The following is a 23,416-nucleotide window of genomic DNA, read 5'->3' as shown; positions in this document are numbered from 1 at the left end:
CCCCCACCTAGGCCTTGAGAGGAGGGGAGAGAAAAGCCCAGCCTAAACCCCGACTCTCCCTCCTCAGGTTGAAGCCCCCCCCCTCTCCAACCGCGCGCTTCCCTCGCGGTCACCTCGTTCTCGCGCGCCCTCCGATTGGCTACGGCGCCGCGTTCGTCAGATGGGCAGAGATCGGCCCAGGAGCGGCCTGTGGGGCGGTCCCCTCCCTCGGTCCCGCCCACTTTCCTCCTCCTACCCCTCCTCCCTCGCACCACGCCGGCGGTTGGTTTCTTCTCCCGGCTCCAACGGCCGCGCGCGTCGTTTCCCACGGCGGCGATGGCGATGCTCAGCGTGCTGGAGGTGGGCGGCTCTCTTCTAGAGCGGGTCGCCGCCGGCAGCCCGTTCTCGCTCCTCCTGGCCGCCTCGGCTTTCGCGCTGAGCTTGGGCTACCTGCTGCAGGTCGGCGCCCGCCACCGGCAGCGGGCCAGCAGTGGCCAGGTACGAAACAAACGGGCGCCCCCCCCCCCGGGTGTGTCTCTCTTCCCGGAGCAGGGTTCCCTCTCCACGGTCAGGGAATCTCGGTTTTCCAACCTCCTTTCTATTTGGAAAGGGACAGGTGGGCCGAGAAATACCTGAGGGCTGCCTGTTGTTATAGTCTTGGCTTTTATTGATAATCCTGTGGTTTCGGGATGATATTTGGATTTGCTGTAAACGGCCCATAATAGGGCGTTGTGCAAATTAATGAAATAAATAAAACAAATTAAGTTTGAAAGAAGCCGTGCACGCGGGGAGGGGGTGCTTTCAATGTTTCCTAATTAATTGCCTTGACATCCTTTTTTGGGGGGGCCGTGGGATTCTTTAATCTCATGGGTATTCCCTTTTTCCTAGTCGGGATAGGCTGTGAGTGCGTATGGGTGTATCAGGTTTATCTGTTTAAATACTATTATGTGTATGTAATTGTGCAGTATCACGAGGAGGAGCGTCTTTATTCGCGTCAAAGCCCTGCACAATTTAAAATTACAGGTGTATATGAATTATAGGTGGTAATAAAAACAGAATATGTCAGGATGATTAGACTATTTTTGGCCAGAAGCAGGCTACTTCGATAGCGTTGTCTTGGCCATTTGTTAAACCTTTTGTGCATGAGGGGCATAAATTATATGCATTGACTAAATTTCTCCACAGCCACAGAAGATGTGGCTTGTATCCAGGTAGCCCCATTTTGCTTGATTTTTAATTGATCTTTCTATATCGCTTTGAAATCAGTTGACTTCAGTTGACCCAGCTAGAATCTTTTCAGCATTCATCTATTTGACAAATTGTGTGTTTTTTGTTCTGTCCATAGATTTAGCCTAGTCTCTTCCAGTTTAATGTTTAGAACTTGTGTTATGTGTAGAAAACATTTCCTCAATTTTAGCCATTGTGTAGGGGGTTGGTGTCCATCAAATGGATGGGTTTTGTAATGTATTACCTTATTTTATTCATTTTTTTTTTCAATTTATATGCCGCCCACACTACCCAGAGGTCTCTGGGCGGCTTACAATAATTAAAATTCAATACAGTAAAAGATAAAATAATTAAAATACAATTAAGATACAATTAAAATTGCCATCAGACCCACAGCTAATATTATTTCAATTAAAAGCTTTCTGGAACAGGAAGGTTTTGACCTGGCGCCGAAATGTCATCAGCGTCGGCGCCAGATGAATCTCAGTCGGGAGGGCATTCCATAGTCTGGGAGCAGCTGCCGAAAAGGCCCTTTGTCTACAAGCCGTCCCTCTTACCTCCTTGAGGGACGGCTCTTTCAAAAGGGCCCCCTGGCTAGATCTTAACTGCCGGGTAGGCTCATATGGAAGGAGGCGGTCCTTCAGGTATCCAGGGCCCAAGCCGTTTAGGGCTTTATATGTCAAAACAAGCAATTTGAATTGGGCCCGGGCAGCAACTGGTAGCCAATGTAACTTATACAGAATCGGCTTGATATGTTCCCTGGCGGCTGCACCACTCACCAGCCGCGCAGCTCGATTCTGGACCAGTTGCAGTCGCCGGACCGTCTTCAAAGGCAGCCCCACGTAAAGCACATTGCAGTAATCTATGCGGGATGTTACCAGTGCATGTGTGACTGTCATGAGACTCCGCTCATCCAGGTAGGGCCGTAGCTGGTATAGTTTCCGCAGCTGGAGGAAGGCGCCCCTGGCCACCGAGTCCACCTGGGCTTCCAGTGTTAGACGGGTCCAGGAGCACCCCCAAGCTGCGGACCCTGTCCCTTAGGGGGAGTGTAACCCCATTCAGAGCAGGGAAATGGCCCTCCAGCCTGTCCGGTGAAGCACCCACTAACAGCACTTCCGTCTTGTCTGGATTGAATTTCAATTTATTAACTCTCATCCAGTCCATTATCAGGTCCAGACACGAGTTCAGCACAGAAACTGCCTCACCTGGGTTGGTGGAAAACGAGAGGTAGAGCTGAGTATCGTCAGCATATTGCTGACTCCTCAGCCCAAACCTCCTGATGACCTCTCCCAGCGGTTTCATGTAGATGTTGAACAGCATGGAGGACAGTATTGAGCCCTGAGGAACCCCATGACATAACTGCCATGGGGCAGAGCAACTGTCCCCCAGCACCACCCTCTGGACACGGTCAGCCAGGAAGGAGCGGAACCACCGTAAAACGGTGCCCCCAACTCCCAACCCAGCCAGCCTATCCAGAAGGATACCATGGTCAATGGTGTCGAAAGCCGCTGAGAGGTCCAGGAGTATCAACAGGGTCACACTCCCCCTGTCTCTCTCCCGGCAAAGGTCATCGTACAGGGCGACCAAGGCCATCTCTGTACCAAAACCCGGCCTGAAACCCAATTGAAATGGATTCAGAAAATCCATTTCATCCAGCAGCGCCTGGAGTTGCCCGGCCACAACCCGCTCCAACACCTTGCCCAAATAAGGGAGGTTCGCCACTGGTCGGTAGTTGACCACCAGCCTTGGGTCCAGGTTAGGCTTTTTAAGGAGTGGTCGAATTACCGCCTCTTTCAAGGCGGTAGGGACCACTCCCTCTCTCAGAGAGGCGTTCACGGCCTCCTGGACCCAGGTGCGAACCCCCCTGGCTGATCTTCCAATTAGCCAGGATGGGCAAGGGTCGAGCGGAGTGGTGGTAGAACGGACAGATCCAAGCACCCTGTCCACATCATCCGGTCTCAACAATTGAAACTCATCCATTAATACTGGACCTAAGCACGGCGCACTGGACACATCCTCTGATTCTGCAGTAACTGTGGAGTCCAACCCACTACGAATCTGAGCGATTTTCCCCTCAAAATGTATGGCAAACTCATCACAGCGAGCTGATGAGCAGTCCGGGACCTCCACTGGATTTCCTGGTTGAAGAAGATCCCGGACCACCCGAAACAGCTCGGCTGGACGACATTCTGAGGAAGCAATACGGCTGGAGAAATATTGCCGTTTTGCCAGCCGTATTGCCACGAAATAGGCCCGATAATGGGCTCTAAGTCGTGTTCGATCGGATTCCCAGCGGGATTTCCTCCACCTGCGCTCCAGCCGTCTCCCCTCTCGCTTCATCGCCCGCAGTTCAGAAGTATACCAAGGAGCTGTCTGGGCTCGGCGAGCAGGGAGAGGGCGCTTAGGCGCAATCGTGTCAACCGCCTGGGTCATCTCCCTATTCCATAGGGTGACCTGAGCTTCGACAGGAGCGCCAACCATATCAGACGGATAATCCCCCAGAGCATTCAGGAATCCATCTGGATCCATTAGTCTCCGAGGGCGGATCATCTTTGTAGATCCCCCACCCTTGCAGAGGGAAGAAGAAGCTAATAGACTGAACTTGACCAGGAAGTGGTCTGACCATGACAATGGGGTCATGACCTGCCCCTCCACATCCAAGCCACCATCTTCCAGTCCCATTGAGAAAACCAGGTCCAAGGTGTGGCCCTTCTCATGTGTTGGGCCGATGACACATTGAGACAGCCCCATGGTTGTCATGGTGGCCATGAAGTCCGGAGCCGCCCCAATCAAGGCAGCCTCGGCATGGATGTTGAAGTCCCCCAGCACCAACAGCCTGGGAGTCCTCAACACCAGATCCGAGACTACCTCCGTCAGCTCAGGCAGGGAGACTGTTGGTACGCAGCAGGGTGGGCGGTACACCAACAGAATCCCTAACCTGTCTCGCAAGCCCAACACACAATACAGGCCCTCGAGACCTCCTCTCAAAGGGACAGGAAGCCTGGTCAAGGAGATAGAACTCCTATAGACTATAGCAACTCCCCCTCCCCGACCCTCCGAGCGACCTTGGTGCTGGACCGAGTACCCAGGCGGACACAACTGGGAGAGGGGAACACCACCCTCCTCTCCCACCCAGGTCTCAGTAATGCACGCCAGGTCAGCAGCCTCATCCACAATTACATCATGGATGAGGGCAGTTTTATTTTGTACTGACCTGGCGTTCATCAACAGCACCGTGTGGCTCGAGGGTTTGTTGATATGGTCGCCTGATACCATCTGGTTGGGGGCAGGACTAGAAGAGGGGATAGATGTAAGATATCTAACCTCTCTTCTCCTACGCGGGCATGTCCTACCCCCATCGCCATTCCTTCCCCTACCCAGCACCACCTCAATGGCTGCCCCCTCCAACGCCCTCCCCCCTTCCTGTTCCATTAGATCCGCTGTGGGTCTCTTCTTAATTGATGGCAATTAATAACAATTTAAAAACATTTAAAACATATATAAAATAAAACTTTTCTAAAGCCTCTTCTCTCCCTCCCAGCCATGTAGCTCATGTTGAGAGGGGGATGAGGCAGCCGGGAGCAGCAGGGCCTGATCCTGCAGGCACAGGGGAAGGCTGAGCCAGCTCCCTTGAGAAAGAGCTGGCATCCAACAAGGGCCCAACCACAGTTCCACTGCCTCTCACCCAGTGGGCTGTGGCCGGCAGATGGTCTCTGGTAGAATCACTACTTAAATATCTAACTTACCTTGAAAGCCCTATTTAGGGTCTTTGCCAGTTGTTTCCAACTTGTGTATGTTAAACCCCTACCCGGTTTCCCCCAAAACAAGACCTAACCTGAAAATAAGCATGTATGATTTTTCAGGATGCTCGTAATATAAGCCCTATCCCAAAAATAAGCCCCAGTTAAGTGAAACCCCGCACTCCACAGCATTGTGCAGCAACCAGAAGATGACATGACTGTATTTGAATACATGTAGATTGTTATACATGAAAAAAAAAATAAAACATCCCCTGAAAATAAACCTGTGGTGTCTACCCAGGTCATGAATATTAATGAGCTATCTGCATGTACCAATGAAAGTGCTGGAGAGGCGGAGTAACCAGATATGAGTCTCTGCAAGAGGGTTAGGAGGATTTGTGAATTCAGTTTGGAGTGGAGAGGGGGTTGGCCGTTGAGAGTAGATGAAATAGAAAATGGCAGCCGGATGGAGGATTTCTGCATAGCGGTGAGTTTTCCCCCCATAGGAATGCATTAAACCCCTATGGGTTTTTTTGCCCCGCATAGCGAGGAATCTGGATAGCGACGTTTTTTTGGGATGGATTAACGTCGCTATGCGGGGCACCACTGTATTTTAGCCATAAATATGTTTTATGAGCTGGTCACCCAACCATAATAAATAATTTCTGTTCTAAATTCTATTCTATTATACTACACTGGGCACCCTACAGCTTGTATAAATAGGTAAATATTGCAGATGGTGTTACTTTTTCAGATGTCAAACTCAGGTGGACAGTAGTAACAGAATAGGACTTGCTACCCGAAACAGGGTTGTCAAGAAACAAAGGTGGGCCTGGACACAATTTGTTCACCTTTCTTTGAGGTCATAATTGATACACTTGCATGAGCACTGCAAGGCACCATTGAGGAGAAGACGAGGTCTTGCTGTTTCAATTTGGTGACAGTGGAACTGATGGGAGGGAATGAGGTAAATTGCCAGATTACTGGAAGGGCCCTTATGTTTTTCACAACAGTATGTGCATCTTTTTTACATTATATTATTCCCTGATATAAACATGGTGCAACCCAGTTTAATGTGGGGGATTCACTGGTAAAACAATAAAGATAGCCCTTGCTTTATTTCTTTTTGTAGAAGTATCCACCTTATATTTCATCGAATATTCCATTTTTGGGGCATGCGGTTGCATTCGGGAAAAATCCTATCGGATTTTTGGAAAGTGCCTATGAAAAGGTGAGTCTAACCCTTTTGCACTGCAGATATGATAGTCCTGTTGTAATATGGCTATTCAGAACTTTGGAGCTGCATATTTATTTTGGATAATTGGCAGCAGTTATGAGATTGCCGTTTTATGAAGCTAGCAAATGCTAGAGTCCTGATGCTGCTTGCTTGAAATGAAAAGCTACTTAAGAAAGACAGGGAGGAGCAAAAAACCCCAAAGATGCCACTTTACCTACCTTCACTTCTTCCTTGCTGGCATTTTCTCACTCTGCTGCAAGGAAGTGCATGTACTGTAAATGATTTCTCATTTGGAACAGAAGCAACAAATGTGTTGCCTTGCTTTGTTACAGTACAAACCACAAAGAGTTCTGATAGCTGAAAGGCCAACATCTTTCATTTGGCATAAGTTTCATGGACTGCAGTTTCCTTGTTGCCTTGAGCTGCAGCCTGAGAAAGCTGATGCAAAATAAAACCTTATGGGAAGAATCCTTTGGGAAGTTAGATGGTTTCTAAGCTTGCACAAGGGTGTGTTATTGAATGCTTTCTTGCTTAAACTCAGAAAAGGCCTACATTTACAAACCAGACCATTGCATGAATGGGAGAAATTAAAAGGATTCTGCACCAAGTCTTTAGCATGCCACAAGGCTCTTTGCTGTCTTCTGTTAACAATAATGGATTAATCAGGCAGTGGCTTATTAAGCCTTATGGTGTTGTACCTAAACATTTTTTCTTGTGCTGCAATTCTATAGCTTTAATTTATATGGGTTTCTGAGTTCTCACTGTAATGTTTGCTATCAGATATCGAACTGCAGTTCTTTCACATGTTGTGTTTTTTTCTTTTTTATCTATTCCCAAATTACTTGGATATTCCTAAATACAGTATGGGCCTGTATTTAGCTTCACGATGGTGGGGAAGACATTTACGTACTTGCTGGGTAGCGATGCTGCTGCACTTCTGTTCAATAGTAAAAATGAAGACTTAAACGCAGAAGATGCATATTCACGGTTAACAACACCTGTCTTTGGCAAAGGAGTGGCTTATGATGTACCCAACCCAGTAAGTTTGTAAAAGTTGAGCAAGAAGTTCTACCACTCATTAAAGTGTGTGTAAGTGTGAATACCTATGCATTAAATTGTGACCAGTTAGATGCATCCACAGGTTGAATCCAGTTGTAGTCATAGTGGTAAGAGATCTCTGAAATCATGTTATACTATTGATGTTGGAGTTTTTGTGATGTTGGCTGTTATTAACAAATGGTTGGGTTTCGACGAAATCCCTGCAAAACTTTATCTCTGCCAACTCTTTTTAATTTGTGTGTATGTGCGCACATCGCACAGAGATGCCGGTGAAAACTTGCCATCTGTTTGGAAGGGAGGCTGTGGAGGTCCAGAACAGCAAGGTTTAAACCAGAAAAAGGCTAAAACAAGGCCTTGGTGGTCTGATTATCTTTCTAAAACATGGAAAACATCAGAAAATAGAACTGAGCAATCCATTTTAATGGAGTTTGCCAAAGTGCAGATAGTGCAATCAGTGAAATATTGGAAAAAAATATTGCCCAAGTAAGGAGCTATTTATTTATTTATATGAATTTTTTTGGACCCACCTTTCTCCTTAAAAGGACTTAAGGTGTCTTGCTTCACTAAAAAACAATATTTAAAAGCTAAAAACAATGTGTACAAAAATTAAAAAGAATTAAATGGCAGGAAAACCTATTGAGAAGTCTCCTTCATCCTGCCTTTATTGGCCCAAAGTAATGTGAAGCAAAGCACCCTCTGTTACCTCGCAGCAGTTGGCAGGTGGACTCCCTTGATCCCTCTGGTTTCTTCTTCTTCTTCTTTCTTCTTCTTTCTTCTTCTTTCTTCTTCATCTTCTTCGAATTGAAATTATAAGAAGAGATTAGTCAAGTGTGCAAGATTTTAATCATGACAGAATGGATTGAGAAAGAGAAGGTAGGCATATCCTGACTTGCACAGAGCTTAGTCAGCAAACCACACTAAGAAATGTATGAGACGACCATACTTTTAATTACGGCGTGGGCCTTCAAGCTGTTTCCATCTCCTTTCTAATTTAATTTGAAATTAATCAGACAAGTTTTCTGATATTGTTGGACAAACATGCCAGTTATTTATAACAAAGGCCTCTTGTGTATACTAGACTGGAAATACTGTATTTTTGGCAACACAAAGGTGCTGTAACATTGTGTGCTCGTGCGTCCTTTCACTGCTGCCAAAGTATTTAGTAGTTTGCAAACTCAGATGAACAAAAGGAATAAAAATAGTAAAGACTCAAATTGCAACTTTAAATATTGTTTTATCAATGGGGATAAAATCTTGCTATCTTCTGGTTCCTTACTCATCAAGAGCAATCAGTGTGGATGCATCTGGTTGCTTCCAAAGCACAGCCTTCATGGCCTTTAGACAACCTTGGCAAGGAAAAAAGCCCTCCTGGAGTGGGGCTGATAGGTGTAAATGGTAATATTTCTTTGAAATATTTTCTGTTTTATCTTTTAAACATCTGTGTTTCAAATCTAAGCACTGTTCACCCTGTTGATTCTGGTACAGAGGGGGGAAATAAAGCAAAATATGTGTACCCAATTTGAATTTTCTAAAATTTGTGGAGTGTAAGAGTTTGATTTCATCTTGTTATGCTTAAAATGTATACGCGCAGGATTGGCGTTTCTAACTACTGCTTTCCTTTCTTCGGAAGTTGTTTTTAGAACAGAAGAAGATGCTGAAAACTGGGCTGAATATAAACCAATTTAGAAAACATGTACCGGTAATAGAAAAGGAAACTCTGGAATACTTTAAAACATGGGGAGAGAGCGGAGAAAGAAGTAAGTATGCAATCTGAAAAGGTATGCTTACATTTGAATATGATCTTTCAGGAGCAAGAGTCAGAGCAGTCAAGATGCAGGAATAACAAATAAAAGTTCAGGTTCTTGCATTGGCAGGGGTAAAGAGTCATACTAATATGTGTAGTGATCTGGTTTTATTGTAGCATAAGAGAAAATGCCTGTTAGGTCACAAAGAGGTTTCAGTATTCCACTGCTTCCTTTCTTGGTGCTATTGCAGATACATCTGGATGAATGGGTTCTTTTCAGCTTACTGCCTGGGAGATGCAAGGTCATAGGACTAATGAGTCTGAAAATACAGTCCAACGCCTTCCCCTCCTTGCCCAGGAGACTGCTCTTCCTAATGACCTAGGTCTACCTGTGCTAAAAGTCGCTACTTTCCCTTTTCCAACAATTTGCTTCTGCCTACTACGGACAAACGCCAGCTCTACGGCTTGGAAACGGGGATGAGCACCGCCCCCTAGAGTCGGACACGACTGGACATTTGTCAAGGGGAAACTTTACCTTTACTTCTCTTTAGCTGCTTGTTTGTATCAAGGAGATTTGTGACTTTTCCCTTTTCCTTGCTTCTACTCATTACTTGCGTGTGCTGGTAATGTCCCTTTTTGTGTATGGTTTTGACAGTAAGGGGAAAATATGGCACCCCTTCCATGAAGCAATAGCTCTCTTTTCTGTTCTTCAAAGACAGGCACCCCAGTCAATACATCCTTGCCGGATTCTCAATCTGTCATTTTGTGCTCATGAAATTTGTTTAATTTTCAATTCATTAAACAAAATGACTATAAATTACTGTTTTATTTAGTTGATTGCCCCTTTCTATCCCACAGATTTGTTTGAAGCACTTTCAGAACTAATAATTTTGACAGCAAGTCACTGTTTACATGGGAAGGAGATAAGGAGTATTCTTGACGAGAAGGTGGCACAACTCTATGCTGATCTGGATGGGGGATTTACTCATGCCGCTTGGCTTCTGCCAGGTTGGCTGCCTTTGCCCAGTTTCAGGTACTAAACAACTTGCTCAGCAGTGAATGTGAATACAGTCATACTGCATGCTTTTTATAATGCCCTCTGTGCTAGGAAATCAGGAGTCATGTATAATCTCTTCTTTGTTTGTCCTCCTAGCAACTCAGTGAGGTCAGTTAGCTTGAGAAATACTGACTGCCACAGTGCTTCATATGATAGCAGTTTGAATCTGGTTTCCTCAGCTGAAATCTAATGTGCTATGAGCTATGCCACACTGAATCTTAATGAACCTCTATCTTAAAAAGGTTTCCAATCATGAAACCATTGTTTAAAGTGGACTGAAGGGTCAAATACTCCTCATTTTTTCTTGTGCATAGACACTTCCCATCGGAATTAACTGGGCTAACACTAACCAGTGTCTCTTAATTACAGTTTGAAACTTACAGGACTTTAGTTGTATCATGGCCAACAAGACGTAGTTGAACAGTGGAGAAGGATACTCAAGGAGAATATAAAAACCCTTCTTAGTAATGCATGATAAGAGACAATTTATTACAGTGTGACTTTATTTGTAGTACGTTCTACTTTCTTCATATTAAGAGAACCAGATTAGCAGTAATTATCATTTGTTTCCCTGCTTATTTCTATCCCTTCAGTGTTTTGGGGGTTGATATACAAGAGAGGAGTGTGAGTTAAGGAGAGAGCATAGGATTTTTCAGCGTGCTCCCAGCTTCTTAACAAGTTGCAAAAGATAACTGACACTGCAGAAGAAGACATTATGTCTTGTGCTGACATAAAGATTTACCTTTATTATCAAATTGTATTCCAGTTTGTGAATAGCTTCGGTGAGTTAGGTATCTGGTTGTGGAGTAAGAGGTTAGGAGTTCAGGTCCCCACTGTACATCCTAGAAGAGCCAGCCTGTGTGGCCTTGGGCAAGCTACGTAGTCCCAGGATGTCCTCAGAAGAAAGGAATGATAAACCACTCTGAGTACTCTCTACCTAGATAACCCTGAAAAGGGTTGCCGTAAGACAGGACTGACTTGACAGCACACAATTATTATTAATTTTTGTGGTATTATACTACTGTGGTCAAAATCTTCCGTGGGTTTTGCTGGCAAAAGGGAAATGGTGTAGGTTTAATCCTTGGTTCAGTTTCTCATTGTTTAAACATAATCTCATTGCTTACATATAAAATGGCTACATGTGTGACTTGCAGTTGATTCAAGGACACTCTTTTATGTAAAAATGCAAAACAGGGCTTTTAAAAAAAGATTTGTTTGTGAATAAGATTGCACAAATTAGCGTCCCATTTCAATTCGGAGCTGGGTGCAAAGCCATCCAGCTTGTACACAATTAGATTATGTTTAAACACTGATGGACTAATTAAAGAGTTGATAGATGCCATGTATAGGTGTAGAGCTAACCTTATGCCAACTTCATTTGTGGCAGAGGATTTTGATCAGTATGTTTGCATGCTAGGTATTTAATGTTATAAGAACATGTGTTACTAATGCAAATTACTTGGTAATTAACTTGGTGTTGGAAGATGTTCTAGTTGAATGCATGTATCTAAGGTAGGAATTTCACTGCCTTAGATACATGCAAAAGTCCTATGAAAGTTAGCCCTTGCTGGCCCAGTCCTGTCTGCTTACTCAGACTGACAATTGTGTGTATTTTCTTGGGATGCGTCCTAAGTCACATTAACAGTCTAGTAGGCCAAGACAACCATCTTAAGTGTCTAATACCTGGAGTGACATGGAACAGTCTCTGTTGTGGGCAGTGGGGAGAGAATTCCCGTAATTTCTCATCATTGGGTACATAACTTGGACTGATGGAGATCAAAATATCAGGAGGGCCAAATGTCCCAGCCTGTTTTAGCTTCTCAGCAACACTGTTGTGAGTTTATCTAACAAATAGCAACTTGCCCATGTCTGCATGGCTGTGCGGAAATTAGACCCAATGCTAATCTAATCTGGCATTGCACTTCCGTGACTTGATTTTCATGTGCTGTATATTGATACAGCTTTTTTTCTCAGCACTGTTGAGCTGTGTGTAAGTGTTTATGGGGGAAAGTTCAGAAATGTTATTTGCAGCACCAGAGTCCTTCAGATATTTACAGTTACTCTATATTGTTACTTATAAAAATGCTTTTAATTTCAGACGTAGAGACAGAGCACACAAAAAAATAAAGGCTATTTTCCATGAAATAATTCAGAAACGACGACAATCTTTGGAGAAAGATGATGACATGCTTCAAACACTACTGGATATTACCTACAAGTATGTGAAGTAGTTAAAATATCTCTGGTAAGGGTCAGTGCAGAGCTGCAGGCAAAACCTTTTCTAAAAACAAGATTGGATTATTTAAATGTGAAGAGCCGGATTCTGAACCTAAATTTAGATATGGTACAGGAACAAAATTTCAGGTGCAAGGAAGAAAGAAAGAATTGAGGCAGAAAGCTGTCTGCATCTATGAATATTCAATGAGAAGTTTACTGCCTTAGTACAAGAAAAGCTTTTTGGGCCCTGAGTTTCCAAGATATTACATTGTGAGATATACTAATGGTCATTAAAAATTTGATTCCATACCAAGTAGAAGCTGTAGTTACAGCTTTAAAGGTCAAAGTGTGAAATTTTGATCCTGGCTGAAATACATGATGTGGGGTTGGATCTATGTATAGGTAATATGCATTTAGATTTAAAATTAGATAAAACAATCTCTGAATAATTAAATTTTATCTATATTCTGTTGAAATAAAGCAGTTGCCTCCTTGACACATGAAATTCTATACTGTGCTCTCAGATTCTGTCAGGAATCTCAGTTTGTTCACCTTAACTTTTGCTTTTCTCCCCATCTGGCCTAGACTTTTCTGGTCTGGCAGGTATTTGAATTATTGAGTTGAGTGTTCTTAGGCAGCTAATACCATGATCCTTTCAGGTTGGCCATATCTGGTGCATCTTCTGTGTTTTACTGCTATTTATTTTGAAGAACATAGGAAGCTGCCTTTTACTGAGTCAGTTCATTGGTACATTTAGGCTAATAGTGTCAACTCCCAACTCATTGCAACACTCTAGGGTTCCAGACAGGATTTTTTTCTTGGCCTTGCCTAATGGATCCTTAGTAGCCTCCTATCCAAGTACTAGCTAGATACCCTGTTTAGCTTCTGAAAGTATAGGTTGGGTATTTTCAACATATTTTAGAATTTTATGTTTGGTTCATTAATTTTGGTTGCTTTAGATTTTTAAAAAAATGTGGTAATCTCACTGCAGTTGCAGTTGAACTATATTAATATTTATAACATATTCGCTCACCAGTTCTGCAGCTGCTTTCAGGATTGTATTGGTATGCTAGTAAAAGTCCATCAATTTGGACTTGTTTCCAAAAGAGAACTGCACTGAAATGTGTGATTGGATCTTCTGATGGCATGTGAGATTGCTTAGCTTGTTTAAAATGCATGTGTGAGTTAAGTATTTTCTTTCTGAATTTAGAGATGGGCGCCCTCTAACAGATGACGAGATAGCTGGGCTGCTCATTGGATTGCTGCTAGCAGGTCAACATACGTCTTCAACTACTAGCACTTGGCTTGGTTTCTTTTTGGCTAGAGACAAATCACTCCAGGATCAGTGTTACAGGGAACAAAAAGCAGTTTGTGGAGAAGATCTCCCTCCATTAAACTATGATCAGGTTTGTAAACCTTGCAGTTTCTTTTAAATATATCAGTGTGCTAATGTAAATCCTTTAAATGTGGAATTAGTCGAGAGTATTTATTTATTTATTTGATTTATACCCTGCTTATCTGGCCCACCGAGTAAATAGTTTCAGAAAACTTTGAGGTGTTAGTTTTTAATTTCTAGTGAAGTGTTCTTATTGAAGAAAAGACTTGTCTTGAATGAGAACTAATTTGGGCAAGTTAGACATTTTAAAGTATTACAGTGGACCCTTGACTTACAGACGGCTTGACTTACAGACTTTTTGAGTTACAGATGTCTCTGGCCACAAAATTTAGGTTTGACTTGCAGCCTGAGAATTGACTTACAGACCAGAAAAAACCAAAATGGAACAAAAACGGCCTGTTAAGGGATTAATCGGTTTTCAATGCACTGTAGGTCAATGGAGACTTGACCTACAGACTTTTTGACTTGAGAACCGCCTTCCAATACGGATTAAGTTCTCAAGTCAAGACCCCACTGTACAAAGTTCAGAACTCTGTGTCAGATCGCTTTCCAGGAACAAATACTAACAACAAAATACATTAAGATGGAATAAACTCTGGCATTGCATGCTTTCTTGAGGCACTCTTGAGTAACTATAGAATGCATGCAGTTCCCTTCTCTTGAAATGAAATTTTGTCAAATGAAATAAGTGAAGATGGAGTTCTTCCTTGATCACTGCTTTTGTGAATTTTGCTGATAAGAGATTATTATTAAATAAGCATGTGTTGTGTGTAACATATATGCATAAATTCTACCTGTAAGTGCTGTTGAGCACAGTGAAGCTTCCAATCCAAAATATCAGGGGGACTTCCATTTTGGAATTGATGTAGCTTGTTAGGATTAAGATCATCCTAACAGCTGAAGGAAAAAGAGGTGCTCTATGAACATTACATGTCTCTATTTGGTCAATGAGCAAGTTGGCAACCTGCTGCTTTACAGCAAAAGCATATATAGAAATATGTTTCAATGCCTGTGGTAGTTTAGGTGTCACTCTGCAGTTTGCAGATAAAATATATTTTAAGTGGGTTTTAAATACACAGGTAGATAATCTGATACTTCATGCTTTTAGCAGAAAATATGTCTATTACACTTCCAGGGGGTTGTAATGAGATCTACCACCACACCATATAAATTGTGTTTTAGAAAATGTTAATAAATAGGAAAATAACAATATTTGTTTTACTTTTTTTTTTTAAAGCTCAAGGACATGGTTTTACTGGAGCGTTGCTTGAAAGAAACATTAAGACTTCGACCTCCTATAATGACCATGATGAGAATAGTTAAGACCCCTCAAGTAAGAAACTTTGTTTATATTCAGGGGGTATTACTTCTGGAGTAACACATGGTGAGGCAGTGTCAGAAGTGTAACCATCAAGCAGATGTATGAAATTGCAAACTATACCCTGTTTCTCGGTTATATTTCTTGGTAATAAATTGGGTATAAAACATGGATACAACAGTAACGGAAAATCCATTCTGCTCAAATATTACAGAATGGAAGTGCTGTTGTCTGGCCACTCTGCAAATCTCTTTTAGTGAAGCATCTCCTAAGAAGGCTGCAGAAGTAGCTGCTGGCCTTATGGAATTGGGCATTAATATGGACAGGCTTAAGGGTGTGTGAGATACCTCATGTGCTATAAATATGCAAGCCTTAATCCACTTGAAGTCTGAAGGAGAGAGATTTTGAGAGTCTTTATATGCTAGAAATATGCAAGCCTTAATCCCCTCAGCAAAACAGAGGATATCTTTTTTCCCAAATAAGTGGGAAGAAAGGAGACAAAATGAGAGCTACATTTCCTGAAGGATGTGGTTCCTTTGATACAGATCTTGACTGTCCTTCTAATGCCAAAGCTGTGCCACTCCTTTTCCAAGGGGTGACTTGGTTTGGGACAAAAAGAAGTAATACAATCTCCCAAGATCTATGAAAGGCTGTGTTGCAGTATTAGGAGGAAAGAAGCATTAAGTGTATCAATAGAAAAAAGAATCCAGAAATTCTACAAGCGGAAGTAAAGAAACAAGGAAAGCCACCTTGAGGGAAAGCAGTTGAAGAGAAAAAGAATTTAAGGCTTCAAATGGTGGGCTCGTGAGGGCCTTGAGAACCACTTGGAATCTCCATGAAGGAAATCTCTGTATAACAGCTTGTTGAATTATGCATGCTGCTTAGAGAAACTTCTTCAGGTGTGGTTGAGCAGTTATTGATTTCCTACCTTCTCTTGTCAGAAGAACAGAGAAAGATACAGTGGTGCCCCGCATAGCAACATTAATCCGTTCCAGGAAATATATCGCTATCCGAAAACGTCGGTAAACGGAACAGAAAACCCCGTTTAATGCGTTCCTATGGGGGATAAACTCACCGCTAAGCAGTAATCCTCCATAGGGCCGCCATTTTCGCCTACTCAGTAAGCGAGGAATCGGCACGAAAACGCTGCGGGCGCCCATTTTGTTGATCCGGTGGCCATTTTGGAACCGCCGATCAGCTGTTTTAAAACATCACAAAGCAAAGATCAGTAAGCGAAATGCTTACCGATCATCGCAATGCGATGTTTTGCCTATTTAAAACATCGCTATGCGGATTCGTCGTTAAACGGTGCGCTCGTTATGCGAGGCACCACTGTAAATGTTTGTTTATACAACATATTAGGACAGAGATGACCCAAATCCAGGCTATCCTAGAGGAATCTAATCATTCTGTGATACCTGCTATACAATGGGAACACACCAGTGGAAAATGTCTTCCAAATAGTAGCTTCATATATCCACATGTTAATTTTCCACAGTACCCCAGGTTCTCAAACTGTCCTTTCAATTTCCATGCAGCTAGTCTGCATTTGGTTGAAGAGGAGATGCCAGGTTGAGCCGATTGAGGGAGGCTGGGAGAAACCAGAGCTGGAAAGGCTGAGAGAACCAGGGGCAGCAAGGCCAGATGGATGCCACCAAAACTACTGTGGCCTGTTCCAGTCTGATCTTCCGAAGCACTTTTGTTAACAGTTGTTGGTGGAAAGGCATAATGTCGACCTATATAGGTCAAGCAGTGTTGAGAGTGTCCTGGGCTTCTGCCATTGATGTGTAAAAACTAGAACCTCTGAAGTTTGACTTTTTTTTGGTGTGGCAAACAGGTCTCTGAAACACGCCCCAGATCTGTCCAGGATCTGATTGAACATCAGAGAGCTCAAATAGTTTGCTGTGGTCCCCTAAATGTGCTAGCCAGACGGGGAGAGCAGATTAACTTCTGCCCAGTGGAAGAAAACTATTACCTCATTGTGAAAGTAGATTTCCTGACCCTCCTTGCTTGTTTAAGAATGTCTTGGCCAGAATAATGTCTCTTCTGATCAGGATATGTTGCTATTGAAGCAGATGTTGGAAATAAACCAGAACTAGTCAAACTGCATGGAGCTCCAGCCATTTTGCTGAGTAGCTATTCTCAGATTTGGTCCAGGTCCCTTGGGCTATGGAGTTGAGACAGTGGGCTCCCCAACCTGAAAGGTTGGCATTTATAGTTAATACTATTCTTTGAGGCTCACAGAGATTGGCAGTTTTTGTCCACCTGAGCAGGGAGGCTCAGAGTGGGGAAAGCAGGAAGAGGACAAGAGAACTTTTCCTGGATATATCCAATGGATAAGGATGGCTTGCATGCAAGGACTTACCACCTTTCTGATTTTCAACACCCTCTCTGGGGCTGGAAGGACCATTGCCAATTGAGTATCTAGGTTGGCCCCAAGATGGACTAACCATTTGTATGAAACCAGAATTCCCAGTTTAGTGTAATGGATAGAGTGATGTCTAGAGTTCTGGAGATCAGGGTTTGAATCCCCACTCAGCCACAGAAACTGACTACGGGAGTGGAACTGGTAAAATCACTCTTTAAATATCTCACTGAACTTGGAAGTCTTTTTAGGTTTGCAGTAAGTTAGTTCTGACTTGGCGACACAAAACACAGATGACTCTTGGATAGATTGATTACGAATCCGTGACCTGAGAGGGATGGCGTAATGGTTTGAAGCCCTCCAGAGCTTCAGGGAAGGTGGGAGAAAACAGGATGTCATCCATATAAGGATACATTTGCACCCCTTGCATGTGAAGGAAGGCTACCAGTTGTACCAGAAGCTTGATGAATACCCATAGTGCTTTGAATTGAAAATGAGGGTCACCCAAAGGCACACTGCAGGACAGTCTGATTAGTGTATATATCTATAGAGGCCATGTAGTCCCCAGGATGAAGAGCATCTAAAATAGATTTTAAGCTTCCCATTTGATTTTTGTGGGTGCCACAAATCTGTTTAAGAATTTGAGGTCTAACACAGCCCTATACAAGCCGTCTCACCTTGGGACTATAAAGACAATGCAGTAGAACAGGCTCTACTGCTCCTGTCTTGAGGAGATAACGAATCTCTTGTGAAACATATGTGAACTTCATTCTTGTTTCTCAAGATTGGAGAGGGGAGGAAACTGTTTCTGGGAGGCTAATGAAATTCTGTAAGATATCCTTCCCTGATGGTTTGTAGCACTCACTGATCAGAAGTCATTGCTCCCCAGAGAGAAAATGGGAAAGACAACCCCCCAACTGAAAGTGAAGGAGACAGTATGTAAGAACTTTTGTGATAGATAGATAGATAGATAGATAGATAGATAGATAGATAGATAGATAGATAGATAGATAGATAGATAGATAGATAGATAGATAGATAGATAGATAGATAGATAGATAATGATAGACACACAGACAGACAGACAGACACACACACACACACACACAGAGAGAAAGAGAGTGCCTCGCATTATGACGTTAATTCGTTTAAAGCCCATAGAAACGCATTAAAACCCAGTCTGTGCTGCATTGACCGGGGTCAGTTTTTCTCCTCTGTCTACACTTGCTGAGATGGCAGAGGGCAATCCCAACCACACAAAGCCTCAGGAAGCAATACCGCAGGGAGAGTGTGGTGCTCCACGAGGTACCTGTTGCCCATGCTTGACCGAGCTGGGGTGAGAAAGCCACAAAGATGGATGAGGGTTTTTGAAGAGGCTTTGCCAGATTTACCCATTGAAGCAAAGGAAGAAAAACAACAGCAAGAAAGGCTCAAAGCAACATGGCAGGAAAGTATAGAATGAATGAAGACCTCTCTTTTCTAAAAAGAGAAATGTTATAAAAGGCCAGTAGAAGTGAGATATCAAAGGCCAGAGAGAGAGCAGGAAGCAAGGCCTCTTCTGGACAAAAGCAGGAGAAGAAAACTGGGAGGAACCTGTGAAGCATGACTGTTAAGCCTTTTCAAGTTCATTCTTCCTGCCTGGACTGCCCCGATGAAGGAATTAGCCCATTCCAAGATTACTCCTTCCCACAGATTGGGAATGTTTAAGTGTTCTGTGTGCTTTCATGGGGCCTTCTCTTTACATACCCAGTCTTGGAGTGATTACAAAATCGGTCACATTACCAGTGACATGATTGGTTGTGTGACAGGAAGCCCTCCAGAATGGGAAACACTTAAACCATTACCTTTATGCTTTAAATAGTATACTGGCCAATGCTTTGTGAAATATTTTATAGGAGTAGATCTACTATCCAGAATCTTTATGAAACTGAATCTGAAGAACGTTTATAGGTTGCTTTAACTACAAAAAACAGGTGAGTGTCTAAGCTGCTATGAAAATTTTCTTCCTCTTAGAATGTTGCTGGCTATACAATTCCACCTGGCCATCAAGTTTGTGTATCTCCTACTGTCAATCATAGACTTAAAGACTGTTGGATAGAAAACTTAAACTTCAAACCAGACCGTTACTTACAAGATAACCCTGCAGCTGGAGAGAAGTTTGCGTATGTGCCATTTGGTGCTGGTAAGTAGGTTACACTGAATATGGCCTAACCGAGAGTTGAAACATGTATTAAAAAAAACCCAAATAACGCTTACATTAAAAAGGACTCCTGGTGAAACATTAGGAAGAACAACCTTCAGAACATGGCCAAAGAGCCCGAAAAGCCCACAGCAACCATAAAAGGACTACTTTGTAGCTTACTTTGATACAGCTTTATGGGTTTGTGGAGTTAGGGAAATTAATAACCAAGAGACCTTTGGGTAGTGTGGGCGGCATATAAGTTAAATAAATAAAATAATGTGTCTAGCTCTAGCTAATTTCTGATAATACAGCCAATAAGCAGTTTAATTTTAAGGAACTCATTGGTTGCTTTAATGCTGGCTAGGATTTGGAGTGTCAGTCTCACAAAGAATTGAGACTAATGTTACCTGAACAACAGGTACACCAGAATAATTTGACTTGCTGAAGACTGGTCCCTAAGTATTTTTAGATGCAAGCTAAAACAATTGTTTTAACTTTCTTCTCTAGGTCGTCATCGTTGCATTGGAGAGAACTTTGCTTATGTTCAGATTAAGACCATTTGGTCAACTCTTCTGCGTCTTTATGAATTTGACTTGGTCAATGGATATTTTCCTACCATAAATTATACAACTATGATACACACAGCTAATAATCCAATCATCAGGTACAAAAGAAGATCACACAGCAGTGGAACTTCTTTAAGCTAAATTGCTGAGAGGTGTTTCTGCACACATCGTATGAAAATTATTAGTAGGAATTCGTTCCTAATCCCATAATTTGGTGGGATTTTCCCATCCACTTGAATTATGACACTGGGAGCCCTCAAGCCAGCAGAAGGTAAACCAGCCCTCTTAACCTCCATGTTCTTCCCATGCCACTTCTTCAGACTGTTAGAAAAAGTGCTGTGAGAGTTATGAGGATTCTGTGTGATTTACAGAGGTACAGTGAATAATGACCCAGTGCTTCTCTTAACAGTTTGAAGAAGCAGCGAGGGAACCATGTCAGTTTGAGAGCTCCCACTATCATTATTCAGTTTCTCAAGGTGATTCTGCCAGATTATGGGACTGGGGTTCATTAATTCCAAAAATCCCATCTCTGATTGTTAAGAAGAAGCTGTTCTCTTTGGCTATAGTATTGTAAATTTCAAATGTAAAGATTTTGTGCTGTTTCTTAGAAGACTAAAATTATTGTATTTACTTTTCTTAATGTTTGCCTTACACGCTAATTCTGTAACATCAATATGTATTTTAATTATTTGTGCCTTTTAAAATTCAGAATCTTACAAAATAAACTTATGTAGGTTCAGTGGTGACCTACCTCAGTTTTGATAAAAATAATTTTTTAGGAATATAATTGTGTTGTTAAAATGAAGAAAGTTCTAGCATCACTGATTACTGTAACAGAATGTTAGCTTTAGAATATCACAATCCTTTCAAACCTGTCACAGAGTGCTCAGAGTCATTAATGTAAATAGATTTATTGCTGATCTCACAATCTCTGGCTGTGAGAGACCTGATACTTAATGTGATATTACCTTGTAATACAGAGGCAGTTTCAGGTACCATAAAGAATGTTTTTTGCAGCACATCTAGGTTCTAGTAAGATACGGCAGTAAATGTAGGAGGACACATTTAAAAATCATTCTATAGAGGGAGATAGTAAAACATTTCATACCTTCCTTGTAGACCAGAGGACTTGAACGTATGGTCCTCTGTGTGCTGTTGGATTAATTCCTGCCATCCTTAACCAGCATAGCCCATGGTGAAGGATGAGAGGAGTTGCCCAACAAGCTCAGGTTGGCACATTCTTCCCTACTCAGTGTGGAGAGTTAATATGTGTAGCTGTACTTATGTGTTGACTGGTCATATAGAATGTTAGTTGTATTTGTTTAAATGTATGGGTGGCTTAACCCATTTAAATTAAGGTTCTTAATATGTTGAAGTGTATGTATGTGGTATTTGAATACATCTGGGGTTTTTGTTTTGCAAATACTGTGTTCATAAAGATGAGGATCTGAATGGTAAGAGACATGATACAACATGGTAGTGAATGCATCTGAACAGTTTCTGTGGAATTGGACTTCTGTATTTAGACCAGGGCGTCTACTGTATATCTTAAGTAAGACAACTCAGTGTTTTATAACTGAGCCAGTATGCATGAAAATAATTTGCTTTTCCAGTAATATTTTGAAGTTCCGGATAATTAAAACTACCTGTTAGCCTGCAACTTGTCTGCCAGTTCTATGTTAATATTGAAACAGTACTGAAACAAATACATTATTTTGACTTTGAAAACAGAACAAAGGAATTTGGATGTACTGTATTCAGGGACCTATCATATGGCATTAGTAGATATAGAGATAGACAGAAAGGAATGCTGAATCAGCTGCTCATCTCCAAAATGAACACATATACTGTACTATAAAATTGACACAATGCCCACAAGGAGAACAAGTACCAAAGAAGCTAAATGTCTCTAAGCTCAACCATGAGGGGTTGAGCTTGATTCTCGAGACAAATATATAGATAAAATTCTGTTCATAAGCAGGAACACTGACAATCAGTGCAAAATTCCCTATGATACCATATATACTGTATATATATTACTGCTATGAAAGCTCAATGTACTTAAGAAACATGGCTGTCTGGTTGGTTTGATGAAAATGAGGAAATTGCAGAACAAAAGCATAAATGCTATAAAGTATATTATTTCAACGAACCACTTGTCAGTAAAGCTGCTTTCAACAAAATTGGTTATGAGCTGCAGTTTAAACTGCAAGAGATGTAGAATTCACAGTTTAGTAGGAAGGTGGAGGAGATTTGGAACTTTGCTGATAGCAAAGAAACAAATTCTTTGAAACAGTCAAAACTATGTATGGGCCCTAGCCTGCAGGCATGTTTCCCCTCCAGCCCCCATAGCTTGGTACTCATAGTTTTCACAGAGATGGACCAAGGATTTTCATAGTGTCTTAGATAAATAATCTGAAATTAGTGAGAAGGCAGTTAGCAGACTGTCAGCAATTGTGTGAACGAGAAGTCTTGTAGTATCTTTAAGACTAATTAGTTTTTTTATTTTTCATGAGCTGTCACAAGTCCAAGCACACTTCTTCAGATGGATTGTCTTTGTCTTTGGGGAGAATTTAAAACTGTTGGCAGCGAGGTTGTGTTAGGAGAGGAATACAATAAGGTGTATAATTGGGTCTATGACCGTATAATAAAACTTTAAACTTAATAAGGCATGTTGGTCATGGGTGAAGGATATATTTTTATAAGGGGCAAAATCCAGTTGTGAAAGCAATGCTGACAAACTATGGAGCGGAGACTATTGACACCATGCAAGAAAGATCAATAGTTTTTCTCCTACCTATCTTTGGAAAATTCTCGGTATCAAATGGCTGGATAAAGTCACCAGCACCAAAGTCTTAGGGCATTTTTTTACAACTCGAATGACAATTCTAGTGTCTTGGTTAAGTTATTGGGAGGTCAGACAATCATCTCCTGAAATATATTTTATGTGGAGAGCTTGTTGCAGTTACTTGATTGCATTATGGACAGAAGATGTGATTAAAGGACACCTGAAGACAACTCTGAAATAATATTGATGTCATCATTTGGGAAGTTCTCACCCAAGCCCAAAATACCTGGTGAAGGACTGTCAAACAAGGAGAGGGGGGCAATTAGAAATAAAGCAAAGCACAAAAATGAGAAAGCAAAGGTGTAACATCTCTATAAACCAATGTGTCTAAGACCAGCTAACCAGCCCCACTGTTTCCATATTTTCTATGCTACTGTTCAGTCTTAATAGCTCACATCTTTTGTAAATTATATAAATGAGTATCAAAATATATTTTTTCCTGAAAAGTCTTGCTCATTTTTTAAGATTCCAAGGTGGTTAG

General features: G+C 42.0%; 1 protein-coding gene across 2 annotated transcripts; it reads left to right on the top strand.

The window, feature by feature from the left end:
- The first annotated feature begins 247 nt into the window (after positions 1 to 247).
- CYP51A1 (cytochrome P450 family 51 subfamily A member 1) lies at positions 248 to 21,747 on the top strand. Of its 2 annotated transcripts, none has more exons than XM_020785173.3 (10): positions 248 to 477; positions 6,079 to 6,177; positions 7,046 to 7,222; positions 8,873 to 8,999; positions 9,845 to 10,019; positions 12,142 to 12,261; positions 13,471 to 13,666; positions 14,894 to 14,989; positions 19,353 to 19,521; positions 20,029 to 21,747. In XM_020785173.3, the coding sequence occupies exons 1-10, from the start codon at positions 316 to 318 to the stop codon at positions 20,226 to 20,228; spliced, it is 1,521 nt and encodes a 506-aa protein (XP_020640832.3). In that variant the 5' UTR covers positions 248 to 315; the 3' UTR covers positions 20,229 to 21,747. The 2 variants fall into 2 exon arrangements, with proteins under 2 accessions (XP_020640832.3, XP_078234821.1); XM_078378695.1 differs by having other exon boundaries at positions 272 to 339.
- The last annotated feature ends 1,669 nt before the right edge of the window (positions 21,748 to 23,416 follow it).

The sequence above is a fragment of the Pogona vitticeps genome, chromosome 6 (assembly GCF_051106095.1).
Source record: "Pogona vitticeps strain Pit_001003342236 chromosome 6, PviZW2.1, whole genome shotgun sequence".
Classification (NCBI taxonomy): Eukaryota; Metazoa; Chordata; class Lepidosauria; order Squamata; family Agamidae; genus Pogona; species Pogona vitticeps.
The sequence above is the reverse complement of the archived record's forward strand: the minus strand, read 5'-3'. Positions and strand labels throughout refer to the sequence as shown.

What these genes read in the sequence shown, in the direction of transcription:
- CYP51A1 (XM_020785173.3), top strand. Translation starts at nt 316, where the DNA reads ATGGCGATGCTCAGCGTGCTGGAGGTGGGCGGCTCTCTTCTAGAGCGG. An exon ending in CTGCCTTTGCCCAGTTTCAG is followed by an intron (nt 10,020 to 12,141) that starts GTACTAAACAAC and finishes TTTTAATTTCAG; the next exon opens with ACGTAGAGACAGAGCACACA. An exon ending in GAATAGTTAAGACCCCTCAA is followed by an intron (nt 14,990 to 19,352) that starts GTAAGAAACTTT and finishes TCTTCCTCTTAG; the next exon opens with AATGTTGCTGGCTATACAAT.